This window comes from Cnephaeus nilssonii (assembly GCF_951640355.1).
Source record: "Cnephaeus nilssonii genome assembly, chromosome: 13".
In the NCBI taxonomy this organism is placed as follows: Eukaryota; Metazoa; Chordata; class Mammalia; order Chiroptera; family Vespertilionidae; genus Cnephaeus; species Cnephaeus nilssonii.
Window position 1 is genome coordinate 4,070,714 of NC_137084.1, and position 10,768 is coordinate 4,081,481.

Below are 10,768 nucleotides of genomic sequence, written 5' to 3' on the forward strand. Positions count from 1 at the left end.
GACAGAAGAATGCTCAGACAGAGGAATGCTCAGACAGAGGAATGCTCAGACAGAGGAATACTCAGACAGAGGAATACTCAGACAGAGGAATACTCAGACAGAAGAACACTCAGACAGAGGAATACTCAGAAGAATACTCAGACAGAGGAATACTCAGACAGAAGAATACTCAGACAGAGGAATACTCAGACAGAAGAATACTCAGACAGAGGAATGCTCAGACAGAGGAATACTCAGACAGAACAATACTCAGACAGAAGAATACTCAGAGGAATACTCAGACAGAGGAATGCTCAGACTGAAGAATACTCAGACAGAGGAATACTCAGACAGAAGAATACTCAGAAGAATACTCAGACAGACCTCAGGGCGGGTTTCTGGGGAGAATCCTGACTTGGCGCCACGTGAGCAGCTGGGAGAGGAACAGCCCGCACTGCCCGCTTCATTCCCACTCAGACCCGCTCCCACGTGTCAGCGACAAGCCGGCTTCCCTCAGCTCCTCCCTGACCCGCAAGGAGGTGGCTCGTGTTTTAAAGGGTGCGCGAAGGAGGGGACACGCGGGGGCTCAGGAGACCACGGAATGAACGTTTGAAAAGGGCCGGTGAGCATCAGTGCGGTGGGCCCGGTGTCAGCCCGCTGGACGGAGGGAAGCCGGGCTCCCAGGCGCCCACGGGAGTGGAGGCAGCGGCCTGGCCCTCCTGACACTGCGTCTCTCTCTATTTTTTGTTAAGAATAGTGTATTGATTCTGAGAGAAATAGGGAGGGGGAGGGGGAGGGAGAGGGAGAAGCATCTGTGTGAGAGCACATCGATGGCCTGCCTCCTGCTCACACCCCAGCGGGGTCAAGCCCACAACCCGGGCGTGTGCCTGACCAGGAATTGAACTGGCGACCTCCTGGTGCGCAGATGACGCCCAACCAACGGAGCCACACAACCAGGGCGGATGACGATGACATTTCAAAGGACAAGACGGCGCCCAGGTCCTTGAGAGAGACACTCCTGAGCTCCAGGCCATACATGTCTCTCCCCTCGCTTCCACTCTCTCTAAAAATCAGTGGAAAAATATCTCGGATGAGGATTAACAATAAATAAATATAAATAAATGAATGAAATTGCCTGCTTTGGCTGATTGGTTGGCAGTAATGCCTGCTCTGTCTATTTAAATGACAAGGCAGATATTTTCCATTAACTGCATGAGCTAACTGTGCAACTCCATGGATGTGAAGAAAATAGACACATGTGTACCATGTACCAAAAATGCCATCCTCTGCAACTCTTTTTTTTTTTTTTATGCCCTTGACCAGAATCGAACCTGGGACCCTTGAGTCCACAGGCCGACGCTCTATCCACTGAGCCAAACCGGTTTCGACTATCCTCTGCAACTCTTTGTATATATATACTTTTTAAATGTTTGATGTCAGCTAAGAATGTGTGCAGGGGTATGTGGTTTGTCAAATGAGCTAAGACCAGGAGTCAGCAAACTATGGCACAGGGGTCCAAGCGAGCCCACTGCCAGGTCTGATCACACAATTGAGTCGATACCCCCTGCCCTGGGCACTGACCTTTAGGCCACTTCACAACCAACATTCCCTTTTGTTTGACCACATTCCACTTGCTAAGGCCATTCTCCTTCCCCTCAGGACTGGCCTAGAGAATTCTGCACCCAGAAAAAGCCCTCCTGGAGTCCTTTAAAATCTCTGACTCCTGTGGGTGCTGGCGCCATTTGGGGGTTCAGCCCATCTGGTATCCAGATGATTTAATAAATTCATAATATAAAAGGCTAATATGCTAAGTGTCCCTCCAACCGTCCAACCAGTGGCTATGATGTGCACTGACCACCAGGGGGCAGATGCTTAATGCAGGAGCTGCCATGACGGGCACTGGCCATTTACAAAGAAATGGCCCATGGACCTGGCACTGATAAAGCATACTCAGCTTCCCCCAAGTGGGACACAGGCCCCACCACCATCCTGGAGCAACAGCCCACCAAATTGCAGCCAATACTGCCAAGACCCCATGGCGCAAAATGCAGCCCACAGCCCAGCCCAGCCAGCATGGAAACGGTCGCTGTGGGCATCGGGTAATGATGTCACGTAGCAACGCCCAGCTTCCTCTCCCTAGCAACTAGCCTCCTTGGAGTTTCTTCAGCCCAGGAACATGACTTGCTTTATAGCCAGGTGCAAACATTTAACACTTTACCCAATGTTTGTGAATCATTTTCCCGTGCCTCATCTCATTTGATCCTCTCAGAAGTCCTGGAGTAGGTAGGTAGAAGACTCAGTAGAATCCTATTTTCTTTTCATTAGCCAGAAAATGAAGATTTAGAAAGTTTAGAAACTTGATCTGACTGAAAAGAAGTAAGAAATGGTGGACCTTGAAAATGACTTCAGATTTTCTCATTGCGCAGAATATAGTCAAACACTGCTGCAGTGAAATATTTTACCCTTTGTTCTCCCTGCATGATCTACAATAATAATCTGCTTCATGTTAACATTTACTACTGTGTTGCTGACAATTACCTGAAAGAGAAGTTGGAGTGCTTCGCTGGGCTGGAAAGAGTTTAGCTACATCAGAAAGCAGGTCTAAATAAGCAACTTTATCTATATATATAAAGCTCTCGCTGGGGCCAATCGCACACGTGTGTTTCCATCTGTCATTGTCAATCGTGAATTTGGTTGACACTTCTACTAGTATTATAGAGAAAAGGTGAATAGCGATATTAAACATTTCTTCTAGCCCTGGCCAGTTTGGCTCAGTGGATAGAGCATCGGCCTGGGGACTCAAGGATCCCGGGTTCGATTCCGGTCAAGGGCATGTACCTTGGTTGCGGGCACATCCCCAGTGGGGGGTGTGCTGGAGGCAGCTGATAGATGTTTCTCTCTCATCGGTGTTTCTGGCTCTCTCCTTCTCCCTTCCTCTCTGTAAAAAATCAATAAAATATATTTTTAAAAAATTTTCTTCTAATTAATAACCCTTCAATGTGCAGGAATTCATGCACCAGGCCTCTGGAAATTCATAATTCTTTACCCCTTTTGGCCCGTGCCTTCCTCCTTCGGGGATTCTAACACCCACCACTGTTTTCATAAAACACTTCTGTAGGAATGGCCTTACCCACTCCGTTAGGGATTGTCCACGACTGCGTTTCTGCTACCAAGCTGGGGAGTGGAGTGGAGAGACAGAGACCCCGTGGGCCCAGCCCGAGAGGTGTACCCCGGCCTGTCGCAGAAAACGTCTGTCTGGCTCTCCTCCTCCTGGCTCCCACTTTCCTCGGCCTGTAGTCCCTATCGCCCCTGGTCATCTCCAGCTCATTTTCCAGCTTCAATTTAATCAAAAGATTTAAATCAGATTCAGCTCAGGCGTCGCCTTCTGTGACGCCTTCCTGGATCAGGCACCTGGGTTCCAATCCCACCTCTGCACATGGCTGTCAGGTGCTAGAGCCTCAGTGCCTAGTGGTTGAATGGGTTTGGGTAAGCTAGTAAAGCACCGTGAGCCTCAGTTTTCCCATCTGTAAAGTGGGGACAAAACAACCGTCCCCTGGAGCTATGGGAGGGGCCAGGGGTGACTGTCCTGGCTGCGACATCACCCCCTGACCTCACTGGTCTGCGCAGCGACTGGCTCATCTCCCCACCCTCATCCCTACCCCGACTGTCACTCCCTCGAGGGCAGGGATTCTGTCCCTGCTGTTTTGTCTCCTTCGTGCCTCCGCCTCCACCCCGGCTGCCCACACGGATGCCCAGCCACTGTCAGCGGGGGGAATGGTCAGGTTGCTGGGACAGGGACACAGGCTGAGGACGCACCTGGTCGCTGCGGGGGACTCCGTAGCGCAGCTCGTTCACGAAGTGCTCACAGTTGGCGCTGGTCAGCTTGTAGGGCATCACCTTCCCCACCTGCTCCTCCGCCCGCTGCACGATCTGGCTGGGAGGCAGCGGGGGGTACTTCTGGTCATGCTTGTTATTGACACGGTACCAGTGGTTCCCGACCACCTCGGACAGCAGCTCCTTCTTCACTATGGCCCTGTCGGTCCCGGAGGACATGATGTTGGCCAACGCAGCACTCGTGATTTCACCTGTGGTTCCCGAAGAGGAAAGAGGGCGGTGGTCGGGGCTGAGGGCGGCAAGCAGGCAGCCCCACTGCCTGGGCGTCATCAGGGAGGATGAGCTGTGGAAAGGCCGCCCCTGCCTGGCTTCAAACTCAAACACAGGCCCATGTGAGCACCGATGGCCCTGAAAGATGCAGGAGGGGCAGAGCGGCCCAGGGCAGACCCCGGTGCCAGCCCGCCAGAGCGGCTGGGCCTCAGCAGCCAGGGGACATGCTGTCAATAGCAGGAAAGCAAGCTGTGAGCGCCCAGGCCTGACCTGCAAACCCAGAGCCCCACCACCGTGTGGCCTCAGGCACGTCCCTGCTCTCCTCAGGGCTCATCACTCAGACTGAAGGGCCTGGGTCAGGTGACAGCCACCCTCTCCCAGCTCTCAATTCCCGGTTTGCCCCAGACAGGACGCCAGCCTCCCGCTCACCCAGGCGTCTGGGAAAGCTGAAATGAAGGCAGAGTGATGGGCCCTGGGACCCTCAGCAGTTCTCATTTGGTTTTTCTTTCGTGTGGGGTTTTTAATATATTTTTTTATTGATTTCAGAGAGGAAGGGAGAGGAATAGAGAGACAGAAACATCAATGATGAGAATCATCGATCGGCTGCCTCCTGCACGCCCCCAATTGGGGATCGAGCCCACAACCCGGGCATGTGCCCTTGGCCGGAATCGAACCCGGGACCCCTCAGCCCGCAGGCCGATGCTCTATCCACTGAGCCAAACCAGCTAGGGCTCTTATTTGGTTCTTAAAAGGGCATTTGACCCTGGCCAGTGTGGCTCAGTTGGTTGGAGCATTGTCCTGTACACAGAGAGGGCGAGAGAGAGAAACATCTCACATCGATGTTTCTTTCTCTCTCTCTCTCTCTCTCTCCCTCCCTCTTTTTCTCTCCCTCTTCTCTAAAAATCAATGGAAAAAATATCCTCAGATGAGGATTAACAAAAAAATAAAACAGTAAGTTATTCCTCAATCAGCCTAATCTTATTAAGCCTGCGTTTGGCTTTAAAATTCGAATGTGTAGGCACACACCGTCAGCCAGGAAATGCAGGCATCGGTTTTATTTGGCCAGTTCCCTGCTGCGGGTGGTTCCCAAGCTTAGGCCTTTGCTGTAATGCCGCGATGCCCTGGGAGGGAAGGGAGGTGGCCCGGCACCCGCCAGGCCTCGCCTGTGCCCACCCCCCCCGCCCCCGTCCATCCCACCCCTGCACGACTGGGAGGTGGGCTTCTCATCCGCTCTGCAGAGGGTGCAGCTAAACTAGGGGGCCCAGTCACAGGTTGGCAAGCGGAGGCCGCAGGATCCAAACGGATCTGCCAGGTGGGAGGCCCACGCTCCTTCCATGCCGCTGCAGCCCGCTGTGCGCTGTGTCCTACTCATGTGCCCCCAGAGCATGGAGCACACAGAGAGCGGTGCTTCCCTGGGACGGTGGCTGGCTGGAAGCGAACCCCAGTATCGCCTGGAATAAAGGCCAGCAGTCCGTCTCCCCACGAACTCGCTGCTGAGGAGGAGGCGCGGCTGCCAGACCTACGGGGGACGTCACGCAGCCACTGGCCACGGAGAGCCCCCCATGCCGGGCACTGGGTCCGACAGCCCAGAGCGTGCACCCGCTCACACCCCCCTCTGCCTGGGCTTGGCGGGAACCAGCCTTACCTGGAGGCCCCAGGTGCACCACGTAGCCATCCCCCACGTAGAGGGCCCAGTGCGCGTAGCCAACGCGGGAAATCTCAATCAGGTCTCCAGGTTTCGGTTCGGCTTGTGACTGAAAAACCAGAGACAGGCCGAGTTAGTGCTCACAGGGAACATTCTAGAACCTGACCTGGAAGGAGCTCAGAGTAGCCTCCAAGCTCCCTCTGACCAGCTCCTGCAGGAAACGGAAGAGGGCGCGCTCCTCGCTCAGAGGGAAAGGCCTCCTTTGCTGGGGCTGCTGAGCTGGACCTGAGCTCTTCGGGGGACAAAGAAGAGATGGACAGCGTGTCCGCAGGGGAGGTGTGAGGAGGGTGCAGATGGGGTGTGGCCGAGAGGTGTGCAGACACGGGCATGAGCACATGTTATGCCAGAGCATGTTGGTGTCGGTGAGTGAGTATATGACTCCCAGGAAGTCTCAGATGCCTCATAAATGCCGCCCACCTTCGCCGGCCTGAGTGATTCTGAGAGACAGAGCCCCGACTTGTACAGCCAGACACGGTGCTCAACAGGGCCCCCATTTCATATCCATCCCTCCTCTGACTACAAACTACCATCACCCCATTTGACAGATGGGAAGACTGAGTCTCAGGAAGGTTAGGTAACATGCAAAGACCCTACCTAGTGAACAGAAGAGAAAGATTGAGACCTAGGTCTGCGTGTTACCAACATTGGGCCTTAACAATCCCCGAGCTTCCCAGGCGGGCGGGGGCAGCTGGAGTCCGGGCTCCAGGCCAACACCCAGCTGGGGACCCAGGGCGTGACTGGAGCTGGTGGCAGGGCAGGGCCCTTCTGGAGTTTGCAGGAGCAGGAAGTATGTTGCCCTCATCCCAACTGGGAATGACAGACACGCCCTTATCACACAAGTTCTATTTTAGGATCGCTCCGAGGCCGGCCAGCACCTCGCCCCCCTGACAGCTGAGCGGGGTCACAGGGGCCCGACCACGGTGAGCAGGGTCGGTGGCTGTTGCTGGGTGAAGTGAGGATGGCTGCCAACCGGAAGTCTGCTGGGAGACGTGGTTGAGAGAAGGCTATTGACTACAGGCGTCAGGCGTCAACCTGACCGAAGATGGAACCATTTGAGCATCAAAAAGGAACAGCAGATTGTGAATAATGACACCAAGGTGCTCATGAGGGCACTTTTAAAAATGCGTTCGTCACCTTAGGAGGGTGCGAAAGAATCGCCATATTATTTCAAAAGCTGGGAAATAAAGGAGAAGATTCAAGCATTTCCTACGTGAACTGTACTCAGACAACCAAGTTCAGAATGACAGCAAAACCCAAAGCCACAAAACAACACTTAAAAGGTGGCTACAGCCCTAACTGGTTTGGCTCAGAGGATAGAGCGTCAGCCTGTGGACTGAAGAGTCCCGGGTTCAATTACTGTCAAGGGTCTGTACCTTGGTTGCAGGCACATCCCCAGTTGGGGGTGTGCAGGAGGCAGCTGATTGATGTTTCTCTCTCATCGATGTTTCTAACTCTCTATTCCTCTCCCTACCTCTCTGTAAAAAATCAATAAAATATATTTATGAGGCATTTGAGACTTCCTGGGAGTCATATACTACACTTCTACATGCAAAGGAGTAGAAAACACGGGGGGGGGGGGGGGGGGGGGGTGCAGGGGACTTTAGCCTCAATGTTAGGTTTCCATTTGGGTTTGGGGGGCTGACAAGGGAAATGTGCTCCCATATTTGAAGCAGAGATTAAATAAAGCCTTGGCATGGTGTCGGGCTGCGGCGAGCATTCGGAAACGTGACTGTCCTGGAGCCAGAGGAAGGAGGAACATAGGGAAGCGGAAGGGAGGGGGGAAGAGAAGCAGAGGGACAGTAAGCTGCTTGGACTTGAGGGTGGACGAGAACGCCTGCCTGCAGCCCCCGCCTCGGCCCCTCCCGCTGGGAGCCATTCTCCTGTCCCTCCCTTCCCAGCTCCTCCCAGCCACGCAGGACAGTGTGACTGAGGAGTGGGCCTGGACAGTGGGCAGAGGCTGCGCCCCTGAGCCCTCCATTCCCGCCTCCTCAGGAAGGCTCTGGGGAGCCCTCCCACCCTGGGTAGTGGACCCCCAGACCTCAGCAGGCACCGTGCCATCTGTGCCAGAGCTGCGGACCAGCAAGGAGACCACATCATCACCACTAACAGGACTGCGGGTTTGAAATAAAAGCTTTCTGGGGACTTACCAGAGCCATCCTTCCGTGCAGGTGTGTCTGCGTGCTGCTGCCTCGGGCCCAGCCTTCTATAATCAAGAGTTTCGTTTCCCCTCTGACCCTGCCCAGGAACACAGCACCTGTACGTAAAGCCATGTGACGTGTCCTCTATAGGACATGTGTCAGGTGACCTGCGAGGTATGACTCAGTAAGAGGAGGGTCATGTTCTCCACGTTTGCATTTAGCATGTATTACCTTATGCTACTAATAAACACACAAATTTTTAAAAATAAAAAATGCAAATCAAAGATCACACAAAACCTGCTCTTGGTTCAAAGCAGGGCCAGGCCCAGGCCAGGTAGACATGTGGCCTGGCAGCCCGCCAGACAGAAATCCAAGTCCACATGCCGAGTCGGAAGGATTCGGTGGTGGCCGCGGTCAGCAACACGGTCATAAGTCACCAAGTCTCAGGGCCCAGAGCAGAGGAGAGAGGACAGCAGGTCAGGTGGGTGTGGGGACGAGGAGGGACGGAGAGACAGAGGAGGGAGGAGCTGCAAGGAGACCCGAACACGGGGACTGACCATGACCAGACACACCAACCATTCCAGCCACCTCTGAGCAGATGGAGCCAGACCAAACGTGTCCTCAGAGGCGCATGCCCCACCCTGGAAACAGGGCGCCCACTCACTCCTCCCCCTACCCCTACCCCTACCCCCGGGCCCACAGTTCAGAAACACACCCCAGACCAGTGGTCGGCAAACCGCGGCTCGCGAGCCACATGTGGCTCTTTGGCCCCTTGGGTGTGGCTCTTCCACAAAATACCACGGCCTGGGCAAGTCTATTTTGAAGAAGTGGCGTTAGAAGAAGTTTAAGTTAAAAAAATTTGGCTCTCGAAAGAAATTTCAATCGTTGTACTGTTGATATTTGGCTCTGTTGGCTAATGAGTTTGCCGACCACTGCCCCAGACCAATTGGAAACCCAAATCCACCCCTGCCTGGGAATGGAGAGACCACTTTTTTAGACACCAGCGTGCTACCCTATCCAAAGCCCCAAATAGGATTCTCTCACTGACACCCCCCTGTGGGCTGCAACATCCTGGGCAAAGGGGTGGGTGGAGTGGGGAGGACTCTTAGCACCCTCATTGTGTGGCATGTGGGAGTTGTAGCCAATTTCCTGTCTATGATTGTCTTGCTCTTAGAAAATATTTCCCACGTAGAAATGTGTCCCTTAAACAATATATACATATTTAGTTTGCATGTTTTGAATGTGGTAAAATCAGAATCAAGTGTCTTACATTGCACAACTTGATGATGTTTGCTCAATATTAGGTTCCTTGTTGACTCGTGTTCATTCATACCATGTGGGAGGTAGCAAAGTTTGATTATTCCTGTCTCCTCTCCGTGGACATTGGCGTGTTCCCAGTGGGTTGCTTTTACAGACAAAATTGCCATGAGCATCCTCACACAAGCCTCCTAGTGCACCTGGAGTCTTCTCTAAGCAGAGGCTGTTAAACCTTTTAAATGTATTTCAATCCACAGTAAGAAATACATTTTATAAGGAACCAGGATCTATAGAGACTTGAGGACTATAAATAGAAGTCTTACCAAAATCTCGATGAGATACACTCTGATAAATTCTGCTCTTTATTTTTTTCTAACGTATTGACTGTGCCCAACTAAATTGAAGTTATCACTGACTAAAGGGTCACAAAGCAGAGTTGTTGGGTTGTATGGTCTTGTTAGGCAGGATAGATAGCAGCTAGGGAAGGGGGAAGAGGGTAGGAAAAGCGGGAATATTTCTCACCCACTGAATAAAAAAGTCAGCAATCTTGGGACTTGCCTAGATAAAATTGCCAAATGTTCTCATAAATTTGGGGGAAAGCCACAACAATGTAAACAGGGGACCTGGAAATCTAGTCTGTTGCCCAAGATACCCAGCAGGGGAATCTTGAAACCTATAAGAAGGGAAAATATAAAACCCTTGAATCCCCACCAGGCGGGGCGCTGAGACTAGCTGAGTTGCTCGCTTGTGCTTTATGCCAAGTGTATTTTTAATAAATGTTCTTGCTTTGCTTTAACACTGCTTTTGGTCACTCATCTGAATTCTTTCTCAAAAGCGTGACAAGAGCCGAGGAGGGGAGAGGCCCCTCCGACTCAGGCAGCTCTCTGGTAACAGTATGGCCTTCTTCAACTTTATTAGAGAAAGAATGCAGAATTAAGTTTCCCATGGGGAGTACACCAGAGTCACAATTGCTCAGCATCTTTTTAAATATTTGTCAACATGGTAGTAATAGCATGGGATCTTGTTCACATTTTTATGTTTACTGGACATTTGTATTTACTCCCATGAGCTCTGAGGGTGTTTCCAGAAGAAATTAGCATTTAAATTAGTAGACTGAGTAAAGAAGGTGACTCACCAATGTGGGCAGGCATCATCCAATCCATTGAGGGTCCAAACAGAACAAAAAGGTGGAGAAAAGACTAACTCTTCTTGAGCTGGGATGTCCATCGATGATGCCCTTGGACATCATAGTTCCTGTTTCTCGAGGCTTTGAACTGCAGAGTTTACACCAATGGCCTTAACACCTTATTTTCAGTCCTTTAGCCTCTCAACAAATTACACCACTGGCCTTTCTGGTTCACTGCTTGCAGATGACAAACTGTAAGACTTCTCGGCCTCCATACCCATGTGAGCCAATTCATGTACTAAATCTCATATATCCATATCTGTATCTATATCTATATCCTATTGGTTCTTCTTCCCTGGGGAACCCTAACACATTGCCCTTTGCATTTATTAAAAAACAAAATTCAACCTAGTAAATTTGAAGATCTACTTGGCTTTATTAAGCAATTTATGGATGGGG

General features: G+C 51.9%; 1 protein-coding gene across 1 annotated transcript; it reads right to left on the bottom strand.

Annotated features, from left to right (window-relative positions):
• Window positions 1-3,365: 3,365 nt before the first annotated feature.
• Window positions 3,366-7,944, bottom strand: LOC307109300 (phospholipase A and acyltransferase 3-like; the record flags this gene model as incomplete). The annotated part of the gene is made up of 4 exons (XM_079787993.1): window positions 3,366-4,064; window positions 5,729-5,837; window positions 5,895-6,020; window positions 7,936-7,944. The coding sequence occupies 4 exons, from the start codon at window positions 7,942-7,944 to the stop codon at window positions 3,742-3,744; spliced, it is 567 nt and encodes a 188-aa protein (XP_079644119.1). The 3' UTR covers window positions 3,366-3,741.
• Between the last annotated feature and the right edge of the window lie 2,824 nt (window positions 7,945-10,768).